Source organism: Zea mays, chromosome 1, assembly GCF_902167145.1.
Source record: "Zea mays cultivar B73 chromosome 1, Zm-B73-REFERENCE-NAM-5.0, whole genome shotgun sequence".
Lineage (NCBI taxonomy): Eukaryota > Viridiplantae > Streptophyta > Magnoliopsida > Poales > Poaceae > Zea > Zea mays.
This window is the reverse complement of record NC_050096.1, coordinates 70,923,273-70,940,086: the sequence shown is the minus strand read 5'-3', so window position 1 is coordinate 70,940,086 and position 16,814 is coordinate 70,923,273. Positions and strand designations below refer to the sequence as shown.

Below are 16,814 nucleotides of genomic sequence, written 5' to 3'. Positions count from 1 at the left end.
TGGAACACATAATTTTCATAACCATTTAACTGCAACTCTTCACTTTGCGCTATATAGATTATTTTTTCATTATTTTCATTCAAATTTTGTTGCACACATTCATATAGGATATTCATTCATTTTTGAGTGTCAAATTTATTTTCTTGACACATTTACTTTTTATACCAATTAAATGAATTACTAAATACCTATTTATAGAAATTGTAAAAGAGTAGGTAAATGTGGTAAAAAAAATCCGAAATCTGGTATGGACACATAACTTAATATAAAAGCATGAGAAAGGTTTTAGAAGATTCTGATACTTTTTGTGTCAAAGTATGATATATATATTTAAAAGCATGACATATATATATATATATATATATATATAATTAAAGAATATATATTTATAAATGAATATGCTCATAAAGTATCTATGTACCATGCTTATAATTTACTTGTAACATGATTTTTTATGAACTATAAATCTATCAATAAAATAAATTGATACTCGTTATGACGCTATATTTCAGGTCAAGTAGGTATCCGAATACGAATCCAAATTCATACTATTTATTTATATATTTATCTAGTGATATTCTTCTCTCTATTAAAATATGATAAATGGTGACATCCAAATTCGATTTTATACGTGTACCATCCGAATCCATCGAACTACCAAACTAATCACTTCATTCCTGACCATCCTTCCCAAATCCGAACATGTCGATCGAAAACCAAAACAATGTCTAGCATGCAAGATTGCAGGAATATAAGGCAAAAAAATGCCAACAACATCATATGATTAAGACCAGAAATACCATGCAGCAAAACCATTACTTTGATCTGACACAATACTCACATAGTTTTGCATACACACATTTGCTCCTGCAACTACTATTTATTAACACACAAACATCAACGGCCGAAAAACCTTACATCAAAACACAGCCATCTCACGATTATTGTCATCCTTCACAGCATTCAGATTAGGCCTTCCTGCACACGCCTCCCTCGCACACATACCCAGCAGGGGCTTCCTCGCCCATCTTTTCCTCACCCAACGCGCACTTGGGGTGCAGGTCAAAGTCACACTCGTCGCACCTGTAGGACCAGCTGCTGCCCATCTCGTTACAACCATCACAGCGGTACGTACCACGGCGCAGCAGGACAAGTTCGTGCTCGTCATGCAGCTCATGCTTCAGCTTCTGAGGCCACCCCTTCGCCATCTCATCCAGCTTCTTCTGTAGCTCCTCAAGTCTCTCCTCGGTGAATGGGAAAGCATCAGCACCGTGGATCATCAGCTGGGACTTTGCGTCCCTGCTGACTGTCTGCCCAGTAGGTCCGATGGCGACAAGTGAAGGGATTCCACGGATCTTGAAGGTTTTCTTCAGCGATGCTTTCCTTTCATCTTCCCAGGGTACAGCAAGCCATGGCATTTCAGAGAAAAAATCATCGAATGAGCTCTGATCCTCGTCACTAGAGATGAAGACGATCTCAAAATCACTGTTCTTCTCTTTGATCTTGTTGTACTCCTTGACAAGTGTGGGCAGGAAGGCACGGCATGGTGGGCACCATTTTGCTGAGAAGTAAACAAGGACAGTCTTCCCAACAAGTTCTGATACAGGAACCTGAGATATACATTAAGTACACTTTAATATCCTTCACCGATTGGCACAACTCCGTTAAACTGATAAATATCTCTTTATCATCTATCACTTACTAAAGTTATCGTAGGGACCATTATTCAAGGTCCCAGTGGTTAATTTAAAACTAGGATGTTGCTTAAACAAAAGAGTCCTTTATCCATGATCAAGCATAAATAACACCACAGCCATCTTAGAATAAATTACTTCTTTTTTAGATAAAGGAAAATAAACTTACTACTTAATAGAGTGATTAACTTATATTTTGCAATACCAGAAGAAGACTTTCATATAAAAGAAGTCAAGCAACAGTAGTGCATACCTTTGCACCATCTTTTCCAATGACAAAGTCTAAATGACCACTGATTAGAATGGACTCCAAGGTCTGTGATGCAGCTTTAATCTTTGCCTTCTCAGCAAGAATTTCCAGCTTCTCAGCACTGAAGGGGAAGCCCTCCCATGCCTCAAAACCATGGTCGTCAATTATGTCGGCGACATTGTTGTTCAGTGTCTTCCCATCAGGGCCAATCAGAACTAGTGTTGGAAGAGAACTAAGCTCAAAGTAACGAACCAGCGTCTGACACTTAATGTCACCTTGAGGAATTGCAAGCCAAGGCATCTTTGCAAAACTCTCATTAAATGATGACTCTTCACTGTCCAAGGATACAGCTACAACTTCAAATTTCTCTCCCACTTCTTTGAGTTTCTCATAGATCTTAGCAAGCACCTCAGTGAATTCAGCGAGTGGTGGAAAGCCATCCACCACAAAGCAAAGACCAACATACTTCCCCTCAAGCTCAGAGATGGGTACCTGGGTATAGATAGCAATAATAATACAAGTAAGCATTTGCAAAACCACTAACCAATCAAGGGTGATGAGAAGTTACCTTGTCTCCCTTGTTTGAAATGAGATAGTCTCGAGTAGATGTGCCAAGCACGCTTTGAATAGTTTGATTCTCCTTTTCTGCCTTTTCCTGTTCCTTCAGTTCATTGATCCGATCTGGTGTGAAAGGGTAAGCCTCCACGCCATACTCACTCACGAATTCAACACCATCTTCAGTGTAAACTTCACCAGTTTTTGCATCAAGGATGACCAGGTGTGGGATACCAGAGACCTTGAACTGGCCATCAAGGGCCTCACGGCCTTCACTGTCAGAAAAGGGGACAGCCAACCATGGCATCTTTGCAAAGTATTCATTGAAAGCTTCCTCATTGCGATCGGCCGAAGCAAAGACGACCTCGAAGCTCTTGCCCTGTGAGGCCAGTTTTTCGTATACTTCAATAAGCTTGGGCGTGAACCTCCTGCATGGCGGGCACCATGAGGCGGAGAAGTAGATGGCCACAGGGCTCGCCTCAACGCTGCTGATCTTCACCTGCATGATAAAAAACGGTGATGAGAGAGAGATATTGAGCACCAAATTCTGGCTGTCTGAACTTGCAATAGGGAACTTTTTCTGTCAGTTAAACCTTTATATGCGATTACGGAATCAAACTAGGCAACTATGATTCCAGAATTAATAATGATAGTTAGTTCCAAACAATATCCCCTACCCTACCTCCCTCCAGGGGCGGACCCACGTTACACCACTTAATTTTTTTGGTTTTAGTGGACTTTTTATGTTATTTAGGTCCTGTTTGGAAATCCAGTTTTTAAGAAACTGATTTATAGAAATTGAGGTGGTTCTAAACATACAAGTTTATGACTCAGTTTATAGAAATTAGATTCTAAGTTTCTTGAAAACTAAGAACCTAGTCTCTCCTAGCTAAAAAATAAAAACTAGTTTTTTAAAAAACTAGTTTGCTTCCAAACAGAGTCTTAGGGTCTGTTTGGTTAGGCTGTGGCTGTGGAAAAAGTTGCTGTGGGCTGTGAGCTGTGGAAAAAGCTGCTGTAGGCTGTGTGCTGTTAAAAAGCTAAAAATCGTTTGGTGGAAACCACTAAAAGTCGTTAAAATTTCTTCGATATATGTTTTCACAGTTCCATCCAAAAGCCACTAAAAGCAGGTCCAGAGGTGCTTTCAGTTTTGCACTACGAGAAAGTTGGCTTTTAGAAAAAGCTGCTTCCTGGATCCAGCCCTTTGGTTGGCTTTTGGCTTTTAGGTGGCAAAAGCCAAAGCCAAAAGCCAAACCAAACACACCCTTAGTGTAGCTGCAACCTACAGAGATTTATTAGTTAATAGACCTTCACTTAGACCTCCGGTTCTCCACTCATACTTAGGCCCCCACTTAGAATTTGGGGTGGCCCGCCCGTGCCTCCCTCTCTTCCCAACCCACAAATCTTGCAGCACAGCACAGATGGCGGTAACACTGTAGTGCTATTATTACAAAATTCAAGTATCACCCCAGATTACATCCTGGATAAGATGTTCAAAAAGAGAATACACGGATCCTATATCAGACAATACCCATAGATATTTTTGTTATTAATTTATTATAATACTCAATAAAAGTGGCTTCTCTACAAGGTCATCTCCAACAGATCTCCTATTTCATTCATTATTTCAAACTTCATTTTTCACATAGCACTTCACTTTTGAAATAGCAATGTCGTGTCCACTATTTTATATGATTCACCGAAGACATGCTAATAATAAAGCCAGATTAATCTTCTCTATAATGGCACTGAAAAATTTCTCTAAAACAGCATTTCATCTTTACTTCACTAATTTCTATTTTCTTTTCTTATTTTCTACCGTTGAATTTTTTTTATTTTTTACTTAAGCCCTTATACTTATTTTGTATAGATTTAAAATAAGTATGATCGCTAGAGTAAAGGTAAAAATGTCCATTCAAATGGTAAAAAATAAGAAAATAAATTAGAAATTGAATACCGTTTTAAAAGTTCCTCACTTGTAAATATTATATAAAAGAAACCCATTATATTCTATCAAGGACCATAATCGAAAAAAAAACTCCCCGTACAGTAGTTTTGCTTTTGCACCCTTGATGAAAATTTAGAAAGCCAGTAACAGAAGTAAACCTGCTAATTTGCACCACCACCCACTAGATACCTCCTCGATCTTTGTCTAAAGTAGTACTAGGCCTACAAAGCAAACCCCCGTCTTCCCTCCACTCCCGTGCTGATCATCTACCACCTAATAACTGCAGACGGTAGCTGACCCACAAACACCCCATCCATATCCGCGTATTTCATAATCGGATCGTCTAATCAAAAGCCAGAGGACAAGAAACGAGACGCAATCTTGCCAGCAGCGCGACATGGAGAATCTACCATGCTGAAGTGGATAAAAGACCTCGAGACAAAGACGAGTGCGGAAGCTGACTGACCTGCTCGCCGGAGTTGCGGACGAGGAAGTCCCGATCGCTCGTGGCGAGGATGTCCCCGATGCCGCCGCCGGCTGCTGGCGCCGCCTCCGCCATAAGCTGGAGCGGGGGAGAGAAAGCAAGCGGGCGAGAGCAGAGTGGTGGGTGTTTGTGGTGTGGCGGCTGATGGACGGGACGGGACTGGCTCTAGGTTCCTCTGGCTGACTGGCTGCCTTCCTCCCTCGTCGTCCTCGGGCGCCCGCTCCGTCGGGTTATACAGACGTGCACGAGGCAGGAACCGCTGCGCCGCACCGGGGATGCGGGGGTCCGCGGCTTGGCCGCCTGGTTTGGTTCCTTCGGTTGCAAGATTGTTGCACCAGTGTGTCTACGGTGTACACTACCACCGCACATGCACATCCAAATGCCACAGCCACACTGTGCGTGTGATGGTGGCCTGTGCTACATCCTACATGTGAAGGTGCTGCGAATCTTCCCAATTGCCATTAGAAATTAATGGACTGTTTGGTTCGTCGTTCCAAAAAAACTAGTGCATTATGGGTTTATTCCTCAAATGTACTGGGATAATCTCATCCCTTATATTAGTACTAACTAACTATTAGGATTGATATGGTGATGGATCAACTCATTCCATTCAACAAACCAAACAAAAAAGTGAGGAGTGAGAAGATGGTGGACTACATCATTACTCAAATTAAACACCCTATAAAATATGTTTGGTACGGCTTCAGAGTAAAACTTCAATTAAGAACTAGTCAAAGCTTGTCAAACACTCTAACTTTAGAGTTACAAACTTTATATAGTTTTTATAGTTGTAGTACAAATTTTTGGACTACCTCTTTTGCTGCTCCGAAATCTCTAAAAAGAAAACTTAAACATAGAAATTGGAGTTATTTATCCACTACTAATTATAAGAAAGCGATATAAGAGCATCTCCAAGAGACTAGCTAAATGGCTCACCAAGCCAAATTTTAGCTATTTAACAACAGAATAACTGAGAGCACCTAGAGGGGGGTGAATAGGTGATCCTGTGAAACTTGAAACTTAATCCACAAAAAACTTGATTAGGCGTTAGCACAATAATGCCAAGTGGCTAGAGAGGAGTCTCAACAAAACACAATAACCACAAGAGATCAATCACAGAGATGGCACAGTGGTTTATTCCGTGGTTCGGCCAGGACCAACGCTTGCCTACTCCACGTTGTGGCGTCCCAACGGACGAGGGTTGCAATCAACCCCTCTCAAGCGGTCCAAAGATCCACTTGAATACCACGGTGTTTTGCTTGCTTTACTATATCCCGTTTGCGAGGAATCTCCACACTCTGGAGCCTCTCGCCCTTACACTTAGATGATCACAAAGAAGCACGGAGTAAGGGAGGGATGAGCAACACACTCAAGACAAGAAATCACAGCAACACCACGCACACAAGTCGCAACAAGAGCTCACAACACAACTTAAGGAGTTCGCAACTCAACTAGAGCTCTAATTGCTATCACAAGGAATCAAAAGTGCAAAATCGATGTCTTAGTGCTTAGGAATGCTTAGAGAATGCTTGGTGTTCTCCTCCATGCGCCTAGGGTCCCTTTTATAGCCCCAAGGCAGCTAGGAGCCGTTGAGTGCATTCCAGGAAGGCAATTCTTGCCTTCTGTCTCCTAGCGCACCGGACAGTCCGGTGCACCACCGGACACTGTCCGGTGCGGATTTCTTTCCTTAAACGGCGAAGCCGACCGTTGGTGCCTGGGAGCCGTTGGCGCACCGGACACTGTCCGGTGCACACCGGACAGTCCGGTGCCCCCTCCCGACCGTTGGCTCGGCCACGTGTCCCGCGCAGATCGCGCGGCCGACCGTTGGCCCGGCCGACCGTTGGCTCACCGGACAGTCCGGTGCACACCGGACAGTCCGGTGAATTTTAGCCGTACGTCGCCGATAATTTCCCGAGAGCGGCCAGTTCGCCCGAGCCAGCCTGGCGCACCGGACACTGTCCGGTGCGCCACCGGACACTGTCCGGTGCGCCATCGGACACTGTCCGGTGCACCACCGGACAGTCCGGTGCACCCAGACTGAGCAGAGTCTTGGCTGCTCGAGCCAAGACATTTCCTATTGGATTTTTCCTGTTTCCAGCACTTAGACACAATACATTAGTCCATAAAAACAATGTACTAAGTCTAGAAACATACCTTTTGACATGATTTGCACTTTGTCCACCCCTTTGCATAGATTAACACAAAAGCACTTGTGTTGACACTCAATCACCAAAATACTTAGAAACGGCCCAAGGGCACATTTCCCTTTCAATCTCCCCCTTTTTGGTGATTTATGCCAACACAACATAAGGCAACTAGAACAAGTGCAATAACAATGCAAATGAAAACTCAATATAGTTTTGATTCATATTTGGCATATATGGATCACTCTTTGCCACCACTTGGTTTGTTTTTGCAAATCAAACTCAAATTTCTATCTCTAAGTCAAACACACTTGTTAAAACATAAAGAGAGTCATTACAAGAGAAATTGATTCAAAATTTCAAAAACTCCCCCTTTTTCCCATAGTCAACATTTCTCCCCACAAGAAGCCAACTCTTGTGACAAGAGAGACAATAAAAGAGTTTTGACTATTTTACTATTTTCAAAATTTCTCAAGTGGTAGCTGATCCATTTATCGCTTTGGCCTTTATTTTCTCCCCCTTTGGCATTAAGCACCAAAACGGGATCAATCTTGGCCCTTTAACCCCATTGCCTCACCAAAATCTTCAACTAAGAGCAAATAGGCAATAAGAGTATAAAGATGAACTTGGAAAAGTTACTCTTTTCATCGGAGTGCAGTGGAAGTCTTGCATGGTCCAAGTCCACCTTTTCCCTTTCAATCCTCCTTTGAGACTAAAACAAACTCAAGCACATGGTTAGTCTCAAAGGGTCAAGTTGTAACACACCTCCCCCTAAATATGTGCATCACTTGCACAAGTGAAAGGGAATTAGGCTTACACCTAGTTCCTAAATAATTTTGGTGGTTGAATTGCCCAACACAAATAATTGGACTAACTAGTTTACCCAAGTGTATAGATTATACAGGTGTAAAAGGTTCACACTCAGCCAATAAAAAGACCAAGTGTTGGATTCAATAAAGGGGCAACCGAGGGCACCCCTGGTCTGGCGCACCGGACTGTCCGGTGTGCCACCGGACAGTGAACAGTACCTGTCCGGTGCACCAGGGGACTCAGGCTCAAACTCTTCACCCTCGGGATTTCTCGGAAGCCGGCGCGCTATAATTCACCGGACTGTCCGGTGTGCACCGGACATGTCCGGTGCTCCAAGGAAGCGCGGTCTCCGGAACTCGCCAGCCTCGGGTTCGCATGGCAGCCACTCCGCTAAAATTCACCGGACTGTCCGGTGTGCACCGGACTGTCCGGTGTACCAGCGGAGCAACGGCTCTTTCCGGCGCCAACGGCTCCCTGCAGTGCATTTAATGCGCGCGCAGCGCGCGCAGACGTCAGACGTGCCCATACCGGTGCACCGGACATCAAACAGTACATGTCCGGTGTGCACCGGACACCCAGGAGGGCCCACAAGTCAGAAGCTCCAACGGTCAGAATCCAACGGCAGTGTTGACGTGGCAGGGGCACCGGACTGTCCGGTGTGCACCGGACTGTCCGGTGCGCCATCGAGCAGACGCCTCCTGCCAACGGTCAAGTTTGGTGGTTGGGGCTATAAATACCCCAACCACCCCACCATTCATTGCATCCAAGTTTTCCACTTCTCAACTACTACAAGAGCTCTAGCATTCAATTCTAGACACACTAAAGAGATCAAATCCTCTCCAATTCCACACAAAGCCCTAGTGACTAGTGAGAGTGATTTGCCGTGTTCATTTGAGCTCTTGCGCTTGGATTGCTTCTTTTCTTTCTCACTTGTTCTTGTGATCAATACTCCATTGTAATCAAGGCAAGAGGCACCAATTGTGTGGTGGCCCTTGCGGGGAAGTTTTATTCCCGGCTTTGATTTGAGAAGAGAAGCTCACTCGGTCCGAGGGACCGTTTGAGAGAGGGAAGGGTTGAAAGAGACCCGGCCTTTGTGGCCTCCTCAACGGGGAGTAGGTTTGCGAGAACCGAACCTCGGTAAAACAAATCCGTGTGTCTCACTTCATTATTCGCTTGCGATTTGTTTTGCGCCCTCTCTCGCGGACTCGTTTATATTTCTAACGCTAACCCGGCTTGTAGTTGTGTTTATATTTGTAAATTTCAGTTTCGCCCTATTCACCCCCCCCCCCTCTAGGCGACTATCAATTGGTATCAGAGCCCGGTGCTTCATTAGAGCCTAACCGCTCGAAGTAATGTCGGGAGATCACGCCAAGAAGGAGATGGAGACCGGCGAAAAGCCCACTACAAGCCACGGGAGCACTTCATCGGAAGAGTCCCGCACCAAAAGGAGGGAGAAGAAGAAGAGCTCCTCCAACAAAGGGAAGGAGAAGAAATCTTCTTCTCACCACAAAGAGAAGAAGGAAAAATCTTCTTCCCACAAGCCGCATCGGAAAGGCGACAAGCACAAGAGGATGAGGAAGGTGGTCTACTACGAGACCGACACTTCATCAACATCGACCTCCGACTCCGATGCGCCCTCCGTCACTTCTAAGCGCCAAGAGTGCAAGAAGTATAGTAAGATCCCCCTACGCTACCCTCGCATTTCCAAACATACACCTTTACTTTCCGTCCCACTAGGCAAACCACCAACTTTTGATGGTGAAGATTACGCTAGGTGGAGCGATTTAATGCGATTTCATCTAATCTCGCTCCACAAAAGCATATGGGATGTTGTTGAGTTTGGTGCGCAGGTACCATCCGTAGGGGATGAGAACTATGATGAGGATGAGGTAGCCCAAATCGAGCACTTCAACTCACAAGCCACAACAATTCTCCTCGCCTCACTAAGTAAAGAGGAATATAACAAAGTACAAGGGTTGAAGAACGCCAAGGAGGTTTGGGATGTACTCAAAACCGCGCACGAAGGAGATGAGCTCACCAAGATCACCAAGCGGGAAACGATCGAGGGGGAGCTCGGTCGGTTCCGGCTTCACAAAGGGGAGGAGCCACAACACATGTACAACCGGCTCAAGACTTTGGTAAACCAAGTGCGCAACCTCGGGAGCAAGAAGTGGGACGACCACGAAGTGGTAAATGTTATTTTAAGATCTCTCATTTTTCTAAATCCCACTCAAGTTCAATTGATTCGTGGTAATCCTAGATATACTAAAATGACCCCCGAGGAAGTTATCGGGCATTTTGTAAGTTTTGAGTGCATGATAGAAGGCTCGAGGAAAATCAACGAGCTTGGCGACTCATCCGAAGCTCAACCCGTTGCATTCAAGGCGACGGAAGAAAAGAAGGAGGAATCTACACCAAGTCGACAACCAATAGACGCCTCAAAGCTTGACAATGAGGAGATGGCGCTCGTCATCAAGAGCTTCCGCCAAATCCTCAAACAAAGGAGGGGGAAAGACTACAAGTCCCGCTCCAAGAAGGTTTGCTACAAATGTGGTAAGCCCGGTCATTTTATTGCTAAATGTCCTATGTCTAGTGACAGTGACCGAGGCGACGACAAGAAGGGGAGAAGAAAGGAGAAGAAGAGGTACTACAGGAAGAAGGGCGGCGATGCCCATGTTTGTCGCGAGTGGGACTCCGACGAGAGCTCAAGCGACTCCTCCGACGACGAGGACGCCGCCAACATCGCCGTCACCAAGGGACTTCTCTTCCCCAACGTCGGCCACAAGTGCCTCATGGCAAAGGACGGCAAAAAGAAGAAGGTTAAATCCAACTCCTCCACTAAATATGAATCGTCTAGTGATGATAATGCTAGTGATGAGGAGGATAATTTGCGTATTCTCTTTGCCAATCTTAGCATGGAGCAAAAAGAAAAACTAAATGAATTGATTAGTGCTATTCATGAAAAAGATGACCTTTTGGACTCCCAAGAGGATTGTCTAATTAAAGAAAACAAGAAACATGTTAAGGTTAAAAAGGCTTATGCTCTAGAAGTAGAAAAATGTGAAAAATTGTCTAGTGAGCTAAGCACATGCCGTGAGATGATTGACAACCTTAGAAATGAAAATGCTATTTTAAATGCTAAGGTTGATTCTCATGTTTGTAATGTTTCAATTCTCAATCCTAGAGATAATAATGATGATTTGCTTGCTAGGATTGAAGAATTAAACATTTCTCTTGCTAGCCTTAGATTAGAGAATGGAAATTTGATTGCTAAGGCTAAAGATTTTGATGTTTGCAAAATTACAATTGCCGATCTTAGAGATAAGAATGATATACTTCGTGCTAAGATTGTTGAACTTAATTCTTGCAAACCATCTACATCTACCATTGAGCATGTCACTATTTGTACTAGATGTAGAAATGTTGATATTGATGCTATTCATGATCATATGGCTTTAATTAAACAACAAAATGATCATATAGCAAAACTAGATGCTAAAATTGCCGAGCATAACTTAGAAAATGAAAAATTTAAATTTGCTAGAAGTATGCTCTATAATGGGAGACGCCCTGGCATCAAGGATGGCATTGGCTTCCAAAGGGGAGACAATGTCAAACTTAATGCCCCTCCTAAGAACTTGTCTAACTTTGTTAAGGGCAAGGCTCCCATGCCTCAGGATAACGAGGGCTACATTTTGTACCCTGCCGGTTATCCCGAGAGCAAAATTAGGAGAATTCACTCTAGGAAGTCTCACTCTGGCCCTAACCATGCTTTTATGTATAGGGGTGAGACATCTAGCTCTAGGCAACCAACCCGTGCCAAGTTGCCTAGAAAGAAAACTCCTAGTGCATCAAATAATCATGCTATTTCATTTAAAACTTTTGATGCTTCTTATGTTTTGACTAACAAATCCGGCAAGGTCGTTGCCAAGTTTGTTGGGGACAAACACAAGGGCTCCAAGACTTGTGTTTGGGTACCCAAAGTTCTTGTTTCTAATGCCAAAGGACCCAAAACAGTTTGGGTACCTAAAATCAAGAACTAAATTTGTTTTGTAGGTTTATGCATCCGGGGGCTCAAGTTGGATACTCGACAGCGGGTGCACAAACCACATGACCGGGGAGAAAAGGATGTTCTCCTCATATGAGAAAAACAGGGATCCCTAACGAGCTATCACATTCGGGGATGGAAATCAAGGTTTGGTCAAAGGACTTGGTAAAATTGCTATATCTCCTGACCATTCTATTTCCAATGTTTTTCTTGTTGATTCTTTAGATTACAACTTGCTTTCTGTTTCCCAATTATGTCAAATGGGCTACAACTGTCTTTTTACTGATGTAGGTGTCACTGTCTTTAGAAGAAGTGATGATTCAATAGCATTTAAGGGTGTGTTAGAGGGTCAGCTATACTTAGTAGATTTTGATAGAGCTGAACTTGACACATGCTTAATTGCTAAGACTAACATGGGTTGGCTCTGGCACCGCCGACTAGCCCATGTTGGGATGAAGAATCTTCATAAGCTTCTAAAGGGAGAGCACATTTTAGGATTAACAAATGTTCATTTTGAGAAAGACAGGATTTGTAGCGCATGCCAGGCGGGAAAGCAAGTTGGAGTCCATCATCCACACAAGAACATCATGACGACCGACAGGCCGCTTGAGCTACTCCACATGGATCTATTCGGCCCGATTGCTTACATAAGCATCGGCGGGAGTAAGTATTGTCTTGTAATAGTGGATGATTATTCTCGCTTCACTTGGGTATTCTTTTTACAGGAAAAATCTCAAACCCAAGAGACCTTAAAGGGATTCTTGAGACGGGCTCAAAATGAGTTCGGCTTAAGGATCAAGAAAATAAGAAGCGACAACGGGACCGAGTTCAAGAACTCTCAAATCGAAGGCTTCCTTGAGGAGGAGGGCATCAAGCATGAGTTCTCCTCTCCCTACACGCCACAACAAAATGGTGTAGTGGAAAGGAAGAATCGAACTCTATTGGACATGGCAAGAACCATGCTTGATGAGTACAAGACACCGGACCGGTTTTGGGCCGAAGCAGTCAACACCGCCTGTTACGCCATCAACCGGTTATATCTTCACCGAATCCTCAAGAAGACATCATATGAACTCCTAACCGGTAAAAAGCCCAACATTTCATATTTTAGAGTTTTTGGTAGCAAATGCTTTATTCTTATTAAAAGAGGTAGAAAATCTAAATTTGCTCCTAAAACTGTAGAAGGTTTTTTACTTGGTTATGACTCAAACACAAGGGCATATAGGGTCTTTAACAAGTCCACTGGACTAGTTGAAGTCTCATGTGACGTTGTGTTTGATGAAACTAACGGCTCTCAAGTAGAGCAAGTTGATCTTGATGAGATAGGTAATGAAGAGGCTCCATGCATCGCGCTAAGGAACATGTCCATTGGGGATGTGTGTCCTAAGGAATCCGAAGAGCCTCCAAATGCACAAGATCAACCATCCTCCTCCACGCAAGCATCTCCACCGACTCAAAATGAGGTTGAAGCTCAAGTTGATGAAGTAGAAGATCAAGCAAATGAGCCACCTCAAGATGACGGCAATGATCAAGGGGGAGATGCAAATGATCAAGAAAAGGAGGATGAGGAAGAACCAAGGCCGCCACACCCAAGAGTCCACCAAGCAATCCAACGAGATCACCCCGTCGACACCATCCTCGGCGATATTCATAAGGGGGTAACCACTAGATCTCGTGTTGCTCATTTTTGTGAACATTACTCTTTTGTTTCCTCTATTGAGCCACACAGGGTAGAGGAAGCACTTCAAGATTCGGATTGGGTGGTGGCGATGCAAGAGGAGCTCAACAACTTCACTAGAAATGAGGTATGGCATTTAGTTCCACGTCCTAACCAAAATGTTGTAGGAACCAAATGGGTCTTCCGCAACAAGCAAGATGAGCATGGTGTGGTGACAAGGAACAAAGCTCGACTCGTGGCCAAAGGGTATTCACAAGTCGAAGGTTTGGATTTCGGTGAAACCTATGCACCCGTAGCTAGGCTTGAGTCAATTCGAATATTATTGGCCTATGCTACTTACCATGGCTTTAAGCTTTATCAAATGGACGTGAAAAGTGCCTTCCTCAACGGACCAATCAAGGAAGAGGTCTATGTTGAGCAACCTCCCGGCTTTGAAGACAGTAAGTATCCTAACCATGTTTATAGGCTCTCTAAGGCGCTTTATGGGCTCAAGCAAGCCCCAAGAGCATGGTATGAATGCCTAAGAAATTTCCTTATTACTAATGGGTTCAAAGTCGGCAAGGCCGATCCTACACTCTTTACTAAAACTCTTGAAAATGACTTGTTTGTATGCCAAATTTATGTTGATGATATTATATTTGGGTCTACTAACGAGTCTACATGTGAAGAGTTTAGTAGGATCATGACACAGAAGTTCGAGATGTCTATGATGGGGGAGTTGAAGTATTTCTTAGGATTTCAAGTGAAGCAACTCCAAGAAGGCACCTTCATTAGCCAAACGAAGTACACTCAAGACATTCTTGCTAAGTTTGGGATGAAGGATGCCAAACCCATCAAGACACCCATGGGAACTAATGGGCATCTCGACCTCGACACGGGAGGTAAGTCCGTGGATCAAAAGGTATACCGGTCGATGATTGGTTCATTGCTTTATTTATGTGCATCTCGACCGGACATCATGCTTTCCGTTTGCATGTGTGCAAGATTCCAATCCGACCCTAAGGAATCCCACCTTACGGCCGTAAAACGAATCTTGAGATATTTGGCTTACACACCTAAGTATGGGCTTTGGTACCCTCGGGGATCCACATTTGATTTGATTGGTTATTCGGATGCCGATTGGGCGGGGTGCAAAATCAATAGAAAGAGCACATCGGGGACTTGCCAGTTCTTGGGAAGATCCTTGGTGTCTTGGGCTTCAAAGAAGCAAAATTCGGTCGCTCTTTCCACCGCCGAAGCCGAGTACATTGCCACAGGACATTGTTGCGCGCAATTACTTTGGATGAGGCAAACCCTGCGGGACTACGGTTACAAACTAACCAAAGTCCCTTTGCTATGTGATAATGAGAGTGCAATCAAAATGGCCGACAATCCCGTCGAGCATAGCCGCACTAAGCACATAGCCATTCGGTATCATTTTCTTAGGGATCACCAACAAAAGGGGGATATCGAGATTTCTTACATTAACACTAAAGATCAATTAGCCGATATCTTCACCAAGCCACTTGATGAACAATCCTTTACCAGACTTAGGCATGAGCTCAATATTCTTGATTCTAGAAATTTCTTTTGCTAGCTTGCACACATAGCTCATTTGAATACCTTTGATCATATCTCTTTCATATGCTATGACTAATGTGTTTTTCAAGTCTATTTCAAACCAAGTCATAGGTGTATTGAAAGGGAATTGGAGTCTTCGGCGAAGACAAAGGCTTCCACTCCGTAACTCATGCTTCGCCATCACTCCGAGCAACTATCTATTCCTTGGGGAGAAATGAGCATTAAAGAAAAGGACTTCATCCTTGGGGGAGAGAGTAAAAGCTCAAAAGCAAAAGGACCGTACTTCATCTTTGGTATAATCTTAACTCATTTACTTATGACCAAAGAGGAAGATAGTACTTCGAGGGCTCTAATGATTCCGTTTTTGGCGATTCATGCCAAAAAGGGGGAGAAATGAGCCCAAAGCAAAAGGACCGCACCACCACCACCAAATTCAAAAACTTAGTGCTTTCCAAGAGTATTTATCATTTGGTATCCTATTGTGTTCAAAAGGGGGAGAAAGTAGTATTTCAAAAATGGTATATCAAAACCCTCTTGAACACTAAGAGGTGGATCTCTTTTAGGGGGAGTTTTTTGTTTAGTCAAAGGAAAAGCATTTGAAACAGGGGGAGAAAATTTCAAATCTTGAAAATGCTTTACAAACTCTTATTCATTTACCTTTGACTATTTGCAAAAGAACTTTGAAAAGGATTTACAAAAGAATTTGCAAAAACAAAACTCGTGGTGCAAACGTGGTCCAAAATGCTAAATAAAGAAAGAAACATTCCTTGCATATCTTGTAAGTAGTTATATTGGCTTAATTCCAAGCAACCTTTACACTTACATTATGCAAACTAGTTCAATTATGCACTTCTCTATTTGCTTTGGTTTGTGTTGGCATCAATCACCAAAAAGGGGGAGATTGAAAGGGAATTAGGCTTACACCTAGTTCCTAAATAATTTTGGTGGTTGAATTGCCCAACACAAATAATTGGACTAACTAGTTTACCCAAGTGTATAGATTATACAGGTGTAAAAGGTTCACACTCAGCCAATAAAAAGACCAAGTGTTGGATTCAATAAAGGGGCAACCGAGGGCACCCCTGGTCTGGCGCACCGGACTGTCCGGTGTGCCACCGGACAGTGAACAGTACCTGTCCGGTGCACCAGGGGACTCAGGCTCAAACTCTTCACCCTCGGGATTTCTCGGAAGCCGGCGCGCTATAATTCACCGGACTGTCCGGTGTGCACCGGACATGTCCGGTGCTCCAAGGAAGCGCGGTCTCCGGAACTCGCCAGCCTCGGGTTCGCATGGCAGCCACTCCGCTAAAATTCACCGGACTGTCCGGTGTGCACCGGACTGTCCGGTGTACCAGCGGAGCAACGGCTCTTTCCGGCGCCAACGGCTCCCTGCAGTGCATTTAATGCGCGCGCAGCGCGCGCAGACGTCAGACGTGCCCATACCGGTGCACCGGACATCAAACAGTACATGTCCGGTGTGCACCGGACACCCAGGAGGGCCCACAAGTCAGAAGCTCCAACGGTCAGAATCCAACGGCAGTGTTGACGTGGCAGGGGCACCGGACTGTCCGGTGTGCACCGGACTGTCCGATGTGCACCGGACTGTCCGGTGCGCCATCGAGCAGACGCCTCCTGCCAACGGTCAA

At 44.2% G+C, this 16,814-nt stretch overlaps 1 protein-coding gene across 1 annotated transcript; it reads right to left on the bottom strand.

Annotated features, from left to right (window-relative positions):
• Positions 1-804: 804 nt before the first annotated feature.
• LOC542360 (nucleoredoxin 1) lies at positions 805-5,331 on the bottom strand. The gene is made up of 4 exons (NM_001111937.2): positions 4,911-5,331; positions 2,513-2,998; positions 1,948-2,436; positions 805-1,610 (listed from the first exon to the last, which is right to left on the bottom strand). The coding sequence occupies exons 1-4, from the start codon at positions 5,001-5,003 to the stop codon at positions 969-971; spliced, it is 1,710 nt and encodes a 569-aa protein (NP_001105407.2). The 5' UTR covers positions 5,004-5,331; the 3' UTR covers positions 805-968.
• Between the last annotated feature and the right edge of the window lie 11,483 nt (positions 5,332-16,814).

Bases quoted from the DNA above. Each gene is read 5' to 3' on its own strand.
- LOC542360 (NM_001111937.2), bottom strand. From the start codon at position 5,003: ATGGCGGAGGCGGCGCCAGCAGCCGGCGGCGGCATCGGGGACATCCTC. The intron at 2,999-4,910 runs GTCAGTCAGCTT...TTTATCATGCAG, and splicing joins TCCGCAACTCCGGCGAGCAG to GTGAAGATCAGCAGCGTTGA. The intron at 2,437-2,512 runs GTAACTTCTCAT...ATCTATACCCAG, and splicing joins TTTCAAACAAGGGAGACAAG to GTACCCATCTCTGAGCTTGA.